This window comes from Citrus clementina, unplaced genomic scaffold, assembly GCF_000493195.1.
Source record: "Citrus clementina cultivar Clemenules unplaced genomic scaffold, Citrus_clementina_v1.0 scaffold_7, whole genome shotgun sequence".
NCBI lineage: Eukaryota > Viridiplantae > Streptophyta > Magnoliopsida > Sapindales > Rutaceae > Citrus > Citrus x clementina.
Window position 1 is genome coordinate 5,041,374 of NW_006262075.1, and position 18,397 is coordinate 5,059,770.

General features: G+C 37.6%; 3 protein-coding genes across 8 annotated transcripts; 1 reads left to right on the top strand and 2 right to left on the bottom strand.

Annotated features, from left to right (window-relative positions):
* The first annotated feature begins 1,230 nt into the window (after positions 1 to 1,230).
* LOC18037100 (probable 1-deoxy-D-xylulose-5-phosphate synthase 2, chloroplastic) lies at positions 1,231 to 4,841 on the top strand. Its single transcript, XM_024181395.1, has 10 exons — positions 1,231 to 1,435; positions 1,661 to 1,837; positions 1,926 to 2,090; positions 2,212 to 2,362; positions 2,472 to 2,743; positions 2,845 to 3,118; positions 3,199 to 3,506; positions 3,608 to 3,889; positions 3,982 to 4,266; positions 4,374 to 4,841. The coding sequence occupies exons 1-10, from the start codon at positions 1,343 to 1,345 to the stop codon at positions 4,515 to 4,517; spliced, it is 2,151 nt and encodes a 716-aa protein (XP_024037163.1). The 5' UTR covers positions 1,231 to 1,342; the 3' UTR covers positions 4,518 to 4,841.
* A 908-nt stretch (positions 4,842 to 5,749) lies between these two features.
* On the bottom strand, positions 5,750 to 11,463 carry LOC18037174 (KH domain-containing protein HEN4). Of its 6 annotated transcripts, none has more exons than XM_024181396.1 (7): positions 10,644 to 11,463; positions 9,676 to 10,119; positions 9,230 to 9,505; positions 7,636 to 7,884; positions 7,270 to 7,521; positions 7,074 to 7,198; positions 5,750 to 6,280 (listed from the first exon to the last, which is right to left on the bottom strand). In XM_024181396.1, the coding sequence occupies exons 1-7, from the start codon at positions 11,178 to 11,180 to the stop codon at positions 6,151 to 6,153; spliced, it is 2,013 nt and encodes a 670-aa protein (XP_024037164.1). In that variant the 5' UTR covers positions 11,181 to 11,463; the 3' UTR covers positions 5,750 to 6,150. The 6 variants fall into 6 exon arrangements, with proteins under 6 accessions (XP_024037164.1, XP_024037165.1, XP_024037166.1 ...); XM_024181397.1 differs by having other exon boundaries at positions 6,172 to 6,273; XM_024181398.1 differs by having other exon boundaries at positions 6,194 to 6,280; positions 7,074 to 7,155.
* A 5,019-nt stretch (positions 11,464 to 16,482) lies between these two features.
* On the bottom strand, positions 16,483 to 18,204 carry LOC18037175 (UDP-glycosyltransferase 91A1). The gene has a single exon (XM_006426188.2). It carries the CDS (start codon positions 18,099 to 18,101, stop codon positions 16,665 to 16,667), a length of 1,437 nt encoding a protein of 478 aa, XP_006426251.1. The 5' UTR covers positions 18,102 to 18,204; the 3' UTR covers positions 16,483 to 16,664.
* Positions 18,205 to 18,397: the final 193 nt, after the last annotated feature.

An 18,397-nucleotide genomic window follows, 5' to 3' on the forward strand; every position in this document is an offset into this window, starting at 1 on the left:
ATTTTATAATACAAATGATAGCATTTTATAAATTGCGGGCATGTTCTTGGTTTTTGAGTCGGCCAAAGAGAGGAACTTGTTTTATATATAAAAAACGGCACAAAGAAACGTCGTTTCTTGTTGCCCTTCTAATCTCTATCACCGCTCGGTTCGATTAACATGTCCGAATATGGTAAATTTACAAGTTAGTGGTGGTTCGTGGCGCCAAAAATTATGTCACCTGTGGCTTCTTATCTCTTCATGTCTCCCATTATCTTTTTTGAATTAAGATCCAGTGATCCACTATCTTTTACTTTTAGATAATCGAACTGAAAATGGCCTGCCCCCATTATCATCTTCTTCGTTTGTAAACTTTTAACCTTAGAGTTCCATTTCACAATAGATTTATAATTTTTTTTTTTTACCTTTTGGGATAGAACATTTATTATGTGTTTTCTAATAAGCCATTTTGTCCGAAAAAGATGATAATGGGGAAAAGTGTAATTTACATGATGTTCATTGAGATGATGATGAGAAATTTCCCGTCACGCAGTCAGAATAATCCCATTTCAATATTCTTTTGTTTTTTCTGAAATTATTTTTTTTTCTTAAAAAAAAAAAAGTCTTCCAACCTTGTATGACCAAATATAAATACACTACACCATCATTTTGACCTACCATCGTGACATTTTTGTACCTATATGGACATTAGTAGGACATCAACTAAGACATGCTCTTATGAACGATTTATTTTTATAATTACCCACCATAACTAACTGGGAGCCTCTAAGTTACAATAATTGTAACATACATCCCTCATGTGAACCACACAAAATTATAGGACCCACAATTTGTGTGGTTCACATGAAGAATGTATGTTACAATTATTGTAACTTAGCATTTGCCTAACTATATATATATATATATAAATACTATAAATAAACTAAACAGGGAAAACACGACACGAAATCCATACCCACCCAATGCAATCGGCAATCGGCAATCGGCAATTGGGGAATTTCCTTGATAACAGAAATTATCGATATTTCAGCGCCAAAATTGGTTCATTTCACATCATAATAGACAACAAAATAAAATAAAATGATTAATTGATTTAATCAATAATTTGGTTCTGCTGCCTACTTGAAAAATGAAATGGATGTCGTGGCCCTCGTGGGAAACTGGCAGCCCGCCAGTCCGCGGTCCCCACTCCCCGTCACGCTTCTCTTACTATAAAAATACGAGTCTAGTTATTACACAACGAAGACATTGCACAATTAGCACAGCTTCCCTCTCTGTCTCTTTCACTTCCTCCTTCGTTATTCATCTCGCGCTCACTACTGAATATTGGATCGCACCAACTATGGCTCTCTCTTCCGGGATTGCTATTGGAGCTAAACAATCTATTTCTCCATTTTTCACTGTTTCACAACCAAGCCTTAGTTACAGAAAACAGGTCGGTTCATCCGCATGCAGTTTTCAAGATTTTGTTTTTGTTGCTTTCGCTATCTGGGTTCTCAATTCTTTTGCTTGCTTGTTTAAAGATTCTTGTTTTTCGTATCTGTATCTGTATCTGTGTTATTTGCGTTTCTTGGTTTCTCAAACATGGTCATCTCCATTGAGTTTGTATGTATTGACTGTGGTTGGTTGGTTCGTTCGTTGTCGTGGTGATGTGTTTCAGAATTTCTGTTTGAGAGCGTCCGCTGAGAAGAATAGCTCAGATGGCGAGGAAGCGACGAAGATGGTGATGAGGAAACAAAAAGGCGGCTGGAAAATTGATTTTTCTGAAGAGAAGCCACCAACACCATTGTTGGACACGATTAATTACCCAATTCATATGAAGAATCTCTCTAAAGAGGTAAAAACGTGCGCGTCTGATTGATGGGAATCCTGTTCTTTCTTGAGGATATTTCATTTGTTCATAACATAGTTCGTACAATTTTCAGGATCTTGAACAACTGGCAGCAGAGCTTAGAGCAGATATTGTTAACAGTGTATCGAAGACAGGTGGGCATCTTAGTGCAAACTTAGGAGTGGTGGAGCTAACACTTGCTTTGCATCGTGTTTTCAACACACCTGACGATAAAATTATATGGGATGTTGGCCATCAGGTAATTAATTGAAGACACTTGTTAATTCGCTACTGCCCTGTCTCAAACGAATCATGGCTGAACAAATTAAAGGCCCAAACATATATCAGTGTTACTGAATGGCTGACCTTGAATCCTGCAGGCTTATGTACACAAAATTCTGACTGGAAGAAGATCCAGAATGAACACCATGAGGAAGACTTCGGGGCTTGCAGGATTCCCCAAAAGAGAGGAAAGCGTTCATGATGCATTTGGTGCAGGACATAGTTCCACAAGCATCTCTGCTGGTCTTGGTATGTACTTCGCTCTCTTAATATTTTCCTTTCATCAATCTAGAGAAATTGTAGGATGCAGAATACATAATTGAGAATTTCCTAATCTAATCATATTTTTTAATAATAGGTATGGCTGTCGCAAGGGATATTCTGGGGAAGAACAATAATGTCATTTCCGTGATTGGAGATGGGGCCATGACTGCAGGACAAGCATATGAAGCAATGAATAATGCAGGATTTCTTGATTCTAACCTGATTGTTGTGCTGAATGACAATAAACAAGTATCTCTACCCACAGCTACCCTGGATGGTCCTGCAACTCCGGTTGGAGCCCTCAGCAGCGCTTTAAGCAAGCTCCAAGCGAGCGCTAACTTCCGCAAACTTCGTGAAGCCGCAAAAGTAAGCCTTTTAGATCCGGATTGCTGTCTTCACGATAATTTCCTTCATGTTTTTTGGGAGTGATTCAAGAGTTATTGACCTGGATTTCTTTTCTGTTGCAGAGCATCACTAAGCAAATTGGTGGGCAAACACATGAAGTTGCTGCAAAGGTCGATGAGTACGCCAGAGGACTGATTAGTGCTTCTGGTTCAACTTTCTTTGAGGAGCTAGGTCTGTACTACATTGGTCCAGTGGATGGACACAATGTCGAAGATTTAGTTACTATCTTTCAGAGAGTGAAAGAAATGCCTGCGCCAGGGCCAGTTCTGATCCATGTTGTAACAGAGAAGGGAAAGGGCTATCCCCCAGCGGAGGCAGCAGCTGATAGAATGCATGGTGAGAGACGCTGACCTTTTCTATAATCTGTGCTTGTTTTATGAATTGTTCGCATGATCCTTACTCTCTTGTGCTCTCAGGAGTTGTCAAGTTCGATCCAAAAACTGGCAAGCAATTTAAGACCAAATCCCCTACGCTCTCGTATACACAGTACTTTGCTGAATCTTTGATAACGGAAGCTGAGACAGACGATAAGATTGTGGCCATCCACGCTGCAATGGGTGGTGGTACTGGCCTCAATTATTTCCAGAAAAGGTTTCCAGATCGCTGCTTCGATGTGGGGATTGCTGAGCAACATGCTGTTACTTTTGCAGCTGGTTTAGCCTCAGAGGGAGTCAAGCCATTTTGTGCCATCTACTCATCATTTCTGCAAAGAGGATATGATCAGGTGAGTCAACAAAATTAGAAGAACTAGTTGACTAGTAGGCTAATTTTATTTTGTAATTTTATTGAAAAAATTCACACTAATACTTTACAATGGTTATGAAGGTTGTGCATGATGTAGACCTTCAAAAATTACCAGTCCGCTTTGCAATGGATCGGGCTGGTTTGGTTGGTGCGGATGGACCTACTCATTGTGGAGCATTTGACATCACATTCATGTCTTGCTTGCCCAACATGGTGGTCATGGCTCCATCTGATGAAGCTGAGCTAATGCACATGGTCGCTACAGCAGCAGTTATAGATGACAGGCCCAGCTGTTTCAGATTTCCAAGGGGCAACGGAATTGGAGCAGTTCTCCCACCTAATAACAAAGGAACTCCACTTGAGGTTAGCATAAGTAACCCTCTTTTTAACATGTGCAGAAAAAATATAGACCAAATTAAACTAAAAAGAATAATTTCATGTTTCATGATCAATAGATTGGGAAGGGAAGAATCCTAATGGAAGGCGATAGAGTGGCAATTTTGGGCTATGGTTCTGTAGTCCAACAATGTGTGCTAGCTGCGAACATGCTTAAGAGCCAAGACATTTCCGTGACAGTGGCTGATGCAAGATTTTGCAAACCTTTGGATACAGACCTCATTAGACAGTTGGCCAATGAGCATGAAATCCTAATTACTGTGGAAGAGGGTTCTGTGGGAGGCTTTGGCTCTCATGTATGTCACTTTCTAACCTTAAGTGGCATTCTGGATGGACCTCTCAAGGTATTTATTTTCTCTTTGATTCAGAAACTTGAAACAGACTGCAGACTTCTTTCTTTTCCTTCTCCTTTTATTTATTCAATTCTAATTCTCTAGACATGCTTCTGCAGTTGAGATCAATGGTGCTTCCTGATAGATACATTGACCATGGATCACCAGCCGATCAGCTTGAAGAATCAGGGCTCTCCTCAAGGCATATCTCTGCAACAGTCTTATCTCTCTTAGGGAGGCCAAAAGAAGCCCTTCTGATTTAAGTAATCATACAAAATCAAACAACATCTTGCCCTTCGGATCCAACTTACAATTCCAAGTTGGGGGTGTTATACACTATAAGGTCCAACTCTTAGAATCTTTACCTTCATATCCCCTGTAACCATGAAGCATTACCGTGGGATTATAAATGTAATGGTCAAGCCTTTTGTTGTTTCTGTACATTCACAATTTTTTCTTGTAATAAAGATACAAGGCATTGATCTTCACTGTAGATTAACTCCCCTGTCTTCCACCTGTTTGTTCCAGTTAAGTTAAATTTCTTTCTTACACCAAATACCACTTTCATTGCTCTTTCTTCCTACCAAGTAATTCGAGTCGTTAAGTTTTATGGTATTAGATTATTTGATTGCTTTAACAACTTTATTTGATAGTTGAGGAGTCATCTTTCTTTTGATAAAGCTCAGCCGCCAGGGAGGAACAAAAGAAATAGCCCTGTAAATCTGTTCATGACTTGAAAAGGTAGTTTCAGTTTTCAAGCCAGTGAAAGTGCAAGAATCTACTCAAAGTAACAACTGAAATTTGAAAAAAAAAAAACAAGATCCGAAACTCGTTAAAAACCTAAAGACCAATGCTATATTTCAAGTGGGAAAAATAATTGAATCAAGCATCAACTGCCTTGAGAGAATAATCCTCAGTCCTCACTGCGGTAGACGTGTCAATAAACAACTGGGCAGCCGCTTGCGTCTTGCAGTGCATATATTCGTGTTGTTTAGGTCCCATCCTATACATATTTAAGTGTTAAAAACCACTTTGGGAGTTTGGGCAAACATATATATCAAGTGATTCGTAGTATAGATTTCACATACACTTCAGTTAAATCGTCAAAACCACACCTTGCCATTCATGTACATCGTAAAAATAAACTCCCTCCAAAATCATCATTTCATATGACTAAACTGATTCCTTTTATGGCTAAATACAGGTCCCCATTCTAGAATTACAAGCAACACTATGTCGTTTAGGCATTTCATCGAACAATGACCAAGCATAAACGTATAATGCCCCGCAGCGACATCCACATCTGTGAGCTAGTTGCCTAAACTTGACGAATGAATAAACTCCCATCAAAACTTTTATAAATCATTCGCCTCTGAAAGACAGCGATTTCGAGTTAAAAGCTAAAATTATTGACATGTCTAAAACGGTGTTATAGACTTAAAGATTTCAACTTTCGAAGATCTATTTATCAACTTCTCATAATCAGCTGAATCACCTAATTGAGGCCTAGTTCAGAAGAAAGCCATCAGAAAAACGACCGTGTTATTATATATACACATTATATTTATATATATAAGTTGATCATGTCCATTATCCGGTTAATACAATGTATTAGGCTGCTGTAGAGCAGTGTCATTCTACATACTCCCCTTTTCGACTCGTAAGAGTAGCAACGGATAGGAGATTTACTTTTGTATCATAAATTGACCTCATTGAGGACCCTCTCGACCTAACAAAATTACTAGGCGGTTATCGCTATTAGGGGCATTTTAAGTATCACAAAAAGACGATTCTATAACTATCACAAAATGCCGATATTCACTAATTCCCACTTAAGGACTAATGACAAAAGTAACTATCTTCCAAGCAGTTGATTTAGTCACCACCAGTCAGTGGTCAGCTTCCATGGAAGCTTGAGGCAAGTGCTGTGCAGCTCATGTTTTGATCAGGCTTTCCAGATATTACAACCATCCCTTCATTTTTGCCAAGACAAGGTTTCAACTCATCGTGCTTCTGCACCTGCAATCTGATTCCGGGGTACAAGTTGTTAAAATGTTCACACTACCTCCAAGACCAATTCAGAAGAAACAACCATCTTAAAGAGAAACAAACTGTGCAGTGTTCTCTGTGTGTAGCACACATTAACGTCCACGCATCATGCATTATGCATAATCAGTAATGAATTTCCAGATGCATACATCTATGATGAATTAGTCATTGATATGTTTCCACTGCATGAACAAATGAGAGATTGAAAATCACAAAAAAAGTGGGTAATTGAACTTCCAGGGAATTTATTTTTGACTAATTCAATGAAAAGTAGCTGATCATAATGACAGCTGAATAGAGTAACTGTTAATTTGATCTCATAACAGGGCATCATTGAAGCTCTAGGAGGGGTCTAGCATGCTATGGAATTAGGATTACTTTGTCAGATTCTACATAGGATCTGGAAAGAAGTTGGTGGATACTGCATCATAATCAACAAAACTAGCAGAACTGAACCCAGTTAGTTTAATATTAACATTCCCTTATATTCAATAAGCATTAACAAAGAAAATCAAATCATTTCATCAGAATTAGTTTCATAAAATCAGATAGAAACACTGTATCAGATTGCAGTTATCTTAATCAGTTCTTTAAGCTGCACGCTATGCATGGACTAATGCTAGACTCTGTCACAAGAACCAGTTATAATTGTGCCCATATAGCTGTATCTTCTGTTATTTAAAAGAAAAACCAAAACCACCTCGGGACTAAATAAAATAACCCACACAAATACACAACCAAACAAAAAGGAAAACAGTGGGGGAACAGACCTTTCAATTTCTACATTATCAGCAAATGTGGTTGAGCTTTTTTCACCTTCTGTATTAGGTATTCTATATCCTCTTCCCCAGTCTGCATTACCATTTACCCCTAAACATGATGTCCCCGTACTGAACTGCATGTCACTTTGTAAAAGAAAAGAAAAGAAATGAAAACCAGATAATGAAGGTAAAAGTAACCTTCTACCTTTGGTAACTGCAATGTAGAAGGACCAATAATATTGTCAGAGAGTCCAAGCTGAGACACGCCTTCCGTCAACATATTATCTTCACCAGAAGCAGTAGTCATGCCATCGGAACAGCTCCTTGGTCCCACCTCATCAACCATATCAGTAGGCAGAAGATGAACTAGTGACTTCTCCAGTTCCAAACTCCCTTCAAACATTCTTGAGCCTGGTTTACCATCTGTGGTGGGTGTTGCATGTCTTCTTCCTTCAGTCTGCAATGGCACCACTGCCTCAACACTGTTTCCTCATTTTGGAAAACATTCCCTTGAAGAAGAAAGAGTGCAATAAATAAACAGAAAAAATGCACAAGAGGCACAAACTTTCACCTGCAGTGTCTGTGATCTATTTAAGGGAAGAACAAATTGATCTACTCCTTGTACTGCAATGGTTTCTTGTTCAAACTCAGGAGATAGAGCCACTGATTGGTGCAATTTATGCAGTGCAGGTCCCCCCACCCTTCCACTAGGGCTCCTTGGTCTTGCTTCATTGAGTATTTCACCCGACTTAAGATTATGTCTGAGTCTTCCAACAACTTCAGATAGAGCATTTTGCACATTTTTATACTCACCACTAATCTGCCAAAAGTTAAACGTTTCAATAAAAAAGTGAGTATCAAGTTGCACTCAAAAGTTTGTTAACGGTTGCGGATTACGGAGTTACTGCATGACCCCAATACTTAAGCTTAGGTAAGAACTGAACAATAGCGTTTGAGCTCTAAAATACTACTTCACATGCAATTCATGTGCATCAAGCACAACCACAGCCACTTTCATAACAATAAAGAAGAACAGAATATTTTGAAACTGAATTAACATGGTTGGGTGATCAGAACACAAACTTGGTGAAACTTCCTCTGCTCTGATAGTAAGCCAAGTTATTGCCAAACCCAAAACTTTACCAGTGAGTTGACCACCATTTGAAGGATAATATTTCATTATCGATATTAAAATTTGGTCGTAGAAAAGTCATATAACTACCAGATGCATAATCAAATATTAAAAATTCCAACTGGAAGTGAATACTTAGAAATTTAAAATGTTGAAATGTCAAATATTGCCAAAAAGGACGAGAACCTCAACCTTCCTCAACTTTAATTGGTAAATGAGAAGTTCCTACACCAATCACTAGCTGCTACCAAGAAATGGGATTCTGCATCCTAAGCATACAGTATGGATGCACAGAGGCATGGAAGAGTCTCCCTATGAAATGTGAAATATGTGTAAAGGATTAAGCTAGACAATATTTAACTTAACATATTGGTTATCTTAGAAAAATATACTCCTACACATGAAAATCCCGAAAAGTTTATTGATGGAAACTTAAAATGTACTATAGAAAAACATTTACAAATTGTGGACAGGAAAACTACTAATGTAACAATAAAACTACCTCATCTATGTAGGATGGTGAGCATATATGACTAAATACAGAAATCAAGAAAAGCTTGAAAAAAACAGCTCCATTGAGAAGCAAAACTGCCTTCAAAACTTAATGTCCCCAAAATAACCTAATATAAAACAAAATCAAGTAATAGTTGCTGCACAATTTTGAAGCATGTAAACAGACATATCTCTAAATTCCATGCTCAAGCCCACAAAGAAGCCCAAGACTTCAGTTTGTGCCATAAGGGAGATTCAGACCACATAATAATAATAATAATAATAATCTTTTGTTTCCCTTATTTCAAATCAACTTTGAGATGGTCATCACTATACTTCCAAAGATCCCCAGCATTTTTTCTTCCACAGATTGAGGGTCCATCAAAGTAAGCTGAATAAACAGAGGAAAGAAAAGCCCAGCTAATCTGAGACTGTTAAAAGTTTAGGATGCAACAATACAAAGAAATAGGTGCACTTGCCCCCTAATTCTATAGAAAAATGAAAATTAACAATTAATATCTAGATAAGGTAATAATCACACCTGTATCACAACATCATTCTGTGCTGCACAACCCAGGACCTGCTCCCCTCCCACTAACTTTATATCTGTGCCAGTTACATCCTCCATTTCTGAGACTGCACTGCTTCCGCTTCCAGTCAAGCAGCCAACAAAGTCTGCACCAACTAGAATGCTTACAGCTACAGCATCACCCTTGTTCTCTCCCGATGAGAATCCTTGTTGACCTTCAACTTCAACAGATCTAGCAAAGACAAGTACAGCAGCATTTTGCACAGGAGAGTGTCTAGTATCAAGGTACTACAATAGATAAATTCAACCCCAGATCAGTCACAAAGATTATGTTGACACTCTTGAGAATAAGTGCATGTTTTTGTGGCCATACAGGCATGTAAGTGTGAGAAAGAGAAAATAATTCTAGCACAAGAATATATAATTAAGCTTCCAGAATTTTAGGTAGAATCACTAACCTCCAATGCAGAAATAGTGACAACACGTTCCCCAGACTTGGTCAATGGAGCTGCAAAGCTTATCAGAGCACCAGATGCATTCTGTAGAGATCTGACAATGGCCCCTCTCTTGCCAATAATGCCTGAAGCTGTCCAACCAGAAAAGAGCATTCTCAATGCAACTTCTTGTTTTCTACCTTTCTTGTCCAGGCCAGGGTGATCTCTATCTGCATCTGCTGATGATGAATGAAATTCTGAAGCATTGTCTGAAGGATTTCCAGTCAAAGGTGGCACCAAGGAAAGGTGAGGGAAAAATTCTCTGTGTGGGTCCGAGGAATTACTATAGAATACTTTCTCAATTGGTCTGTTAAAACATATCGGACTTTTTTCCATTGTTGATAAATGCTGGAGACAGGTAGTTACAGCAACTAGTGCTTTCTTTACGGCTAAAGTAGCCCCTGTGATCTGCCACAGTAACAATAAATTCTCAATTTGGATCGTCAAGAATCAAGTTATAGCCATTCTCTGACATAAATACATCTGGCTAAGTATACACTTATGCATTTCACCCAAATCAAATCATTACAATGCATTAAACTGTGAAACTTTTGTAGGCAAGGTAATCACATTATCTGATAATGTAGTGGTTATTGCTAAGTTTAAAACAAGAGGCTTGTTTTATTAACTCAGGTCCTCACAACAGAGTCATGAGTGCTTTCCGTAAAATCATCTAATATGTGAGTTCTCGAAAGCTATATTTGGGAACGAACATTCCTTACGAAAGCACTTGATAAAATCACCTAATGGAGTAGGAAGTAATACTATTTTTGTATCTATATTTATATATTTGAAAAAATAAAAAAAAGTGGGAAAGACAGAGATGTAGGAGAGAAAAACGCTTAAAATAATTTTCCTTAATAATTTAATTTTCATTTTTTTTTTCCTGAGAAGTGAGAAGCAAACAGAAAAAGAGTAGGAAAAGACGATACCTGAATCAACTGATCGTCGATAGCCGCACAAGCAGGAGGAGGCAGCATAACGATTTTAGCGCCACTCTCTATTCTCATCCTCGTTACATTTCTCCCTCCTTTCCCTACGACGACACCAATCTTCGTCGTATTAGCCAACAAACCACAATATGCCACGTCGTCGCCGTCGCCATCGCCTTCAACCTCTGCCTCCACCTCCCACATACGTTCAAACACCCTAATAACGGCCTCCTGAGTGCTCGACACTTCACCGCCCTCCACTACAACATCATTCTCACAAAACATGATTCTCCTGTCGATGGAACCGGATCCGACTACGAATATGACCCGGTGGTCCGACCCGGGAAACCCGCCCTCGCAGTGGATTCTACACTTGGTGTCTCGGCGGATGCTAGAGATTATGGAACCGGACCTCCCGATAAGGCCTCCGACGACGGGCGTGGGGCAGACGAGGCGGAATGAGACGACGTCGTCGGGGAGGTTGAGTGGTCCGCGGCGCTTGCTGCTGTAGCCGTAAGGGTTACTATGATGCATCATCGCCGCACAAAGGAGGAGCTAAGCGGCGTCGTTGTCTTGTCTGGTGTCAGTGGGATTAAGGGTTTGTGTGTCTTATTCTATTTGTAGTTTGTGTTTTAAATGAGAAGGAATGCTGTTATTGGAAGGAGGGAGAGAGAGAGAGAGACTGACACTGTGCCTGACTTGCAGAGGAAGGCAGTTGGTTACATGCGAGACAAATAAAGCGCGCGCGCGAGTTGCGTTGATTCTTGAATTGTCGATTGTTTCTGTGTGGACTGTTTGGTTACGGGATACACCAAACCATTGTTTGGTTTAATGAGTTGAAAGGCCGTTCTCCGATTCTTAAATTCCATTTTATCAACAATGTAGTATTTTTATCATTTTTATTTTTTATTTATTATATTAGAAATGACCCCAATTCATTAATCAAGTATTTTATCAAATTATTTCGTCTTCATTCTTTTTTTTTAAAAAATCTTGAAAAAGTGAAACTTTCTCTTAAATGGACGGAGATGATAAAGACACCAAAATATATGGGTGCACGGAAATTGGAACGAAGGGGGAGTATGAATGAGGGAGATGCGACACTTGCTTTTAGTCGCACTCTTTTGTCTTCAATTTTTTCATTTTTCTATAAGCAAACTCCTAAATTATATGTAATATAATTTATACCCGTTCACATAAATAAGAAATAATATGAGACTCTTTTACTGTTCATATAAGTAATATAAGTTAGAACACATATAATTTAACACTACTTATGCCTTGTATTGAAACGTAGCTTTATGCATGCATTGAAACTATGAAAGCGGAAAGAGACTCGCAGAGAACGGAGGAATCACAATCTTAATGGTCAAGGACTCAAGGGTGTGCACTTAGAATAATGAGTGCAAGGGTTTGAGCCTCTATAAAAGTATTTATGGGATTTATTTATAATCCTTCCTCAATTATCACATAATTGAGTGGAGTCAGTCTATTCCTCACGAAATGTGAGTAGAGTGGACAGCCCTCGAATATTTGAGAGGGTTTAAAAAATTTGGGCAGTGCTTCAGAGGAGTACATACCACGACGAAGGTCCCAATTATAGAATTTATGTGTAAATATTAATTGTAATATCCTATATAAATAGTATTAAAAAAAAAAGGACTCAAGGGTGGTGTTGTCAAATCACACGCGCTTTATGTTAATTAATAATGTGTACTTTCCAAGTTTTTATTTTCCCATTAATACGCATTTCGTTCTTAATTCTTGAAAAGCAAATTCTTTACCCACCTTCTTCTCTTAAAAGTAATTTTAAAGAAATGGTGTAATTGAATTTGTCAGGTTTAAGTGCTAAAAAACTTCTGTACTCAGTCAGAATTGACAATTGAAGGGTCCAGCGATGTTACCAAGCGGAGAATACCCCTTAATTTTGCTTTTTTTAAATAATAAATCAACCCTTTAAACGACAGTGAGCAAATCTAAGTCATCATCTTGACGTTCAGGTTTTAATCCTTTCTCCTTTCCCTTTTTATTGGCTTTTGAACCTTTTGATCAACAGATTTGCTCAAGATTTTAGTCACGTGTTGAAACATATCTTTTTTCTCATGTGTTGTAACAAATCTATGTGACTAAATTCAATTTGAGCAATAATCCTTAGCGATTAGGAGAATTAGTCAGAAATTCAAATTTTAAGGATTTTGCATTTGCCTATAAGACTATTGTTTTCTACGGAGATTTTTGCCAAATGGCTCTAGATTCTGGGTTAACACCTCTCATTGGTTTTTTATTTATTTATATATATAATAATATATTATAATCAGTCTTCTATTAATATTTATAATTAAAAATCGATTAACACTCTTCTTAATAATTTTATTACGGCACAACTTGAAGTTCGATCCTCACTTAATATTTAATAGATATTTAATTTACGATCAAAACTTTCCTTAATAATTTTATTATGACACATCTTAAAATTCAACTTTCATTAATACTTGAGGGAAATCTTGAGCAATTTATCCTAAACGGCGGAAGACAAGTAGACTCCTACCCAATTTTATTAAAAGGGAAATCAAATTCTAACCATTTGTGAAACTCTAACCCACCTTAAATGCATAGGTTGCCAATGGGCTACAAGCCCAATGGCCAACACCTCTTATTTATATATATATATAATCAACACATTATTATTGCAAATGTCCATCATATGTCTGAAAAATGTGACATAGCAGCTCATAAGCTAGGCAATATAAGAAACTTTATCTTTTAAGATGTTTGAATTTGGTTGGTTGATTTACGTCTAGAAGTATCTTATATTCTTCTTTAGTTTGATAATGCATTTTTAGTTTCAGAGAAAAATATTTTCAGCTTTGGATGATTATTGTTCACAAATTTCAAAATTGTTTATTGCATTATTTGACAATTCATTTAATAATTTTACTTTGAAACAAAGTTTTGAATATCTTTTGGTGTATCTAATACTAGATTATTAATTAATTACAAAACATGTCAGATTCACGCATTCTTTTGCCATGGGCAAGAGAAGAGTTATATTTAGGGACCAATTTAGTAGAATATGAACATCTATGTATTTATTTATTAAAATATAAAATACGAAAAAAAATTAATTGATTTTTCAATAAAATTTCTGTAATTAGTAAAATTTTAGACATCAAATGTTGGACAAATAAGTCCAAAACTGCCTTCCTTAAGAATATGCTACGACTGTGTACCATGTCAGTGACGTGGCAATTGTGTATTTGTCTAATAATGTGTTGCCACTTGCGCATTTAATTGAACAATTGATAATCATATTATATGAACTTACGCAGTTGCACTTGTGATATATTATCAATAACTGGTTGAATTGCTCCCAATACCTTAATTAAGTGGTTTTAAGTAGTTTAGTTTAATTAACCACTCTCCTTTTTTTTTCCCTTTCTGGCGATTAAATAAAACATTTCTCAAAGCCATTTAGGCATCGCAAAATGCAGTTTGATTTTTCTCTTATCTTTAGAAATTTAAAATAAAATACCTAAGTTGGCGAGGTAATATAACCAAATCACTTGAATCGTCAACTTTTGAAAAATTGGTGCATTATTTAACCGTTGTCCGCGGAATTTCATGTGAGCAAACTAAATCGTTTTAAAAGAAAAAAAAAATTGGTAATTTATACTTTTTAAAACAAAAAATTTGAAAAGCCAGCAAGCTTTAAAAGGTTGATTTGCTTCCATGGCCGATTGCTGAAATTGCTTTGTTGCCTTTAACGAGAGAAAGTAATAAAAGAAAATTAGAGAGGCTGAGGAATTAGCAACAGAGAAAAGGTTGAGCAATAATGTGTTTCCGGGTCTAGCAAGAGGTTTTTCTTGTGTAGCTTTACTTGCATTGTTGAAACGATCTATCTGAAATTATTTTAATTCTTAGTTTTAAGCAAGTAGAGGAGACAATAAAACCCAGCTTAAGCCATATTTGACGAAAATGAATTGATTTTTATGGTTCCAAAATGATGCGTCATACAGTGACGACTGTGATGCAGATAAAGATAAATTTGGAGTTATATGAGGTATAGTGATAAAAATAAGTGATTTTTAATTTTTTTAATAAAATTAATTAAGAAATAGAGTCTACTAAAATAAAACCGAGGAGATCAAATATTACCTTTCTATCAACAAGGCTCATGGCATATACAGCTCATGGTCGGACTCGGACACAATATTCAATACACCGAAGAGGAACAATAGCAGATCACAAAATTAAGTAGCTGCGGCCATCTCATGTGAAGCTCGTTAGGAATTAGGATTTGTATCTATTGTTTTTAATCGAACACGTTTCATAATATTAGATTCTAGGTTTTTTTTTTCTTTGAATAAAAATTATGTATGCATATGTTACAATATATATTGTCAATTTAATCTGAACATTTTAGATTTTAATTGGTCACCAGTGTGACATTAACCTATTAGAGATGATTTGATTTCTTTATATTATGAATAATTTTAAAACACATCAGAGATAACATATAATAATGTAATAGATCTTGACATTTTAGGTTTTAACAGGTCACTAGTGCGACATTAACTTATTAGAGATGATTTCATTTTTTATATTACGAATAATTTTAAAATATATCAGAGATAATATAACTAATTAATGCATATATAATATGTATAATTAAATTTAATACAATGACCACCTGCATATGATTTTCCAAAGTAAATAAAAAAACATCATTGCATCATTTACTTATTAAACGATATAATACCTCTAATGTAGTATAAAATTTCTCCCATCGAGAAGGAAGCAAACGTGCAACCCAAAATTTTCTTTTAATACAAGGCAAAAACTAGCAAGAATCTGCACGGTGCTATGTTCCCACGGCTAGCATTTGTCACATGATCCCATTCTTAGACCAAGTCAAGCTCCTCATCCATATCAACTCCGAGAAACATTTGATAGTTACCGAAAATCCCAACAAATTTATCACCATTAGTAAGTTTAATGAGCTGCAGTTTACCCCATGAAGATAACTCTTTGATGGCGCAGTGGCCGCATCAAGCTTCAAACTAGGCCAGTGGCGGTTGCACCCGTTTGGCTTTTGCCACCTTCGGCTCTAGATAGCAGATCGGATACTATTGAAGACAACAATTGGGCTACAATCATAGAATGGTTGGGCAAACAGGAGACAGAGTCAGTGGTTTATGTAGCCTTAGGAAGTAAGAAAAATGTGACGGGCCACTCAAATTTTTCATCAAAGGAGGATTAATAGACGAGTAAGCGTTCTTCACTCTATTTTGGACGTCTGTTAATAATGCTACCTTTCGCTGTTGACCAAGGGTTTTTGCATAGAATAAAGTAGGTGTAGAGATAAAGAGAAATGAGGAAGATGGGTCATTTACAAGGAACTCGGTGGCTGAGTCAGTGAGATTGGTGATAGTTGAAGATGAGGGCAGAATTTACAGGGATAAAGCCAAGGAAATGGTGTTGATTTTTTGTAGATAATTACTGACAACTCTGTTGAGTTGCTTCAGAAGCGTTTATAAGACAAATTACTGTTTGAATTACTTTACAAGAATGTTGGAAAGAAATTATGCATTATAATTGATACGAAAATTTTTCAACCTGCAATTAAATTAAATCCGGGATTAAAGTTTGGATGTACAATATGACGGCATGTATTTGGATGGTTATACATTATATATATATCAAAGTACTGATAATATCTCAATATTATTATCCCAAATATTGAGTGACATTCATTCATTAGATAATCAATCTCATAATTTTTTTTTTTGTAAAATTAATTACATATTAGTTCATCTCGCCATCTAATTGAGATCTAAATTCAACCTCCCCTGAGGTGGCCATGTGAGACGATTTAGATTCTTGCATAACAATTACTAAAAACTCCATGCATTAATATTACAATTCACAAATGTTTAATTGACATTTTATTTAGAAGTCACACCCTGCAGCTTCGCGGAAATAAAAGATGAATCAAAGCCCTCAAGAGCAAACCTTGCATGTTTAAACAGTTGTATTAATCTCCTCACCCTTGCGCAAACATCTATGATTTTTGAGATAATTTAGAAAATTATCCACGTAACGATCGTGTCTCCCCTTGTCTCCAAACAACCCTTTCATCTCCTTCGCCTTGTCTCTGTAGATTTGACCCTTTTCTTCTACTAAAACCAGCCTCAATGACTCAGCCACCGAGTTCCTCGTGAAGAAGCCATCTCCCTCATCCCTTGGAATCAACTCCACAATCTGTTTCTCCTCTAAAAGCTTAGCGTTTAGTCCTTGATCTGCATAGCAAGTCAGCACAATAAGAGGCATCCCAAACTGCAGCGCCTCGACAACTGAGCTCCATCCTGCATGAGTCAAGAATCCACCCACCGAGTCGTGGGCCAGTATCGCGAGTTGAGGTGCCCAACTCGTGTAAACGACGCCGCGCCCTCTCGTTCGCTCTTCAAACCCGTCTGGTAACTCGATCGGCTCAGTGTCAGCTTGTCCGAGTCGTTTCTTTAGCACCCAGAAGAAGGGTAATTTCGACAGTTCCAACCCGAGAGCTATTTCCGTGAGTTCTTCTTGACTAGGTTTTGCCTCGCTACCAAAAGCTACGTACACGACCGAGCCTTTTTCTTGCTCGTCCAGCCACTCTTTGATCGACCTCCACGTGTCAGTTTCCGCGTCGGAATCACCGTCTCCAGTGGTGGTGGGTAGCTGGCCCACCGGAATAACCGGTTTTCGGTGAAGTTGTTCCAAAAGTTTTAGCCATTCTGGTTCAAACTCCATGCAGCTTCTCACGGCAACGATGTCGCAGCCTTTGAGTGATTGACCAAAACGGTAACCGTGTGAAACGTTCGATTCGTCGCTTATTAGAATGTCGAAGACCTTCCTCGCCTCAAAAAGCCGATAGGATATTGTTGTCGGAAACGAGACCCAGCTGGGTACCCTTGTGTAATCTTCGGGAGTCTTGAGGTGATCACCAGAATCGTTGATCAAAACTGATGACGGGCCAAAGTATCCGAGAGTTGCCGCAGTAAATATACTGAAGAACCCGCTTGGGATGTCGAGTTCACGGGCTCTAGCCGGTAGCCAGTAAGCGGCGAAGTCGAATAAAAGCCAGTCAGGAGCTAAAGATTGTAACAGCTTTGCCATGGGCTCTTCGAGGCAATCGAAAGATTGCTTGAGATACTTAACTTCATCGTAAGGTAAATCGATGGTCGCTTCTGCGTTTTCGCGGAGATTGTCCACGTGGGGCAACGAGATTTTCACAAATTGAATCATAGAAGCTAAATTTTGAGGGAGTCTTGGGAGGCGATCGATGTTTCTAGGGGTGGAAATGAAGAAGATTTTGTGACCTTTCTGTGCTATCAGCTTAGCAAGCTCCAACCAGGGGATCATGTGACCAAAAGCTAACCATGGAAACATGGCGATTTGAAGCTTGCTGTTGTCAGCCATGACAGCAATCTGCAACAAGACTAGTGAAAGAATATTATTATATAAGCATGGCAAGGGAAGATCGGTTTTGCCACCTAGCTAAATAAGGAGCACTTGAGTTACAATTCAGCTAACTTACACCCAAGTATGTGGTGTGGGATCTATATATTATTTATCTGTGTGGATATAAGTTAAATAAATGTAATATAGTATTTATCAGTTAAATAATTCACGTACATTATTAGCCTCCAAAATAGGGTCTAGTTAAGGTATTACAATGACACCATACCATAGTTGGATCAGCCATTAGATTTAAT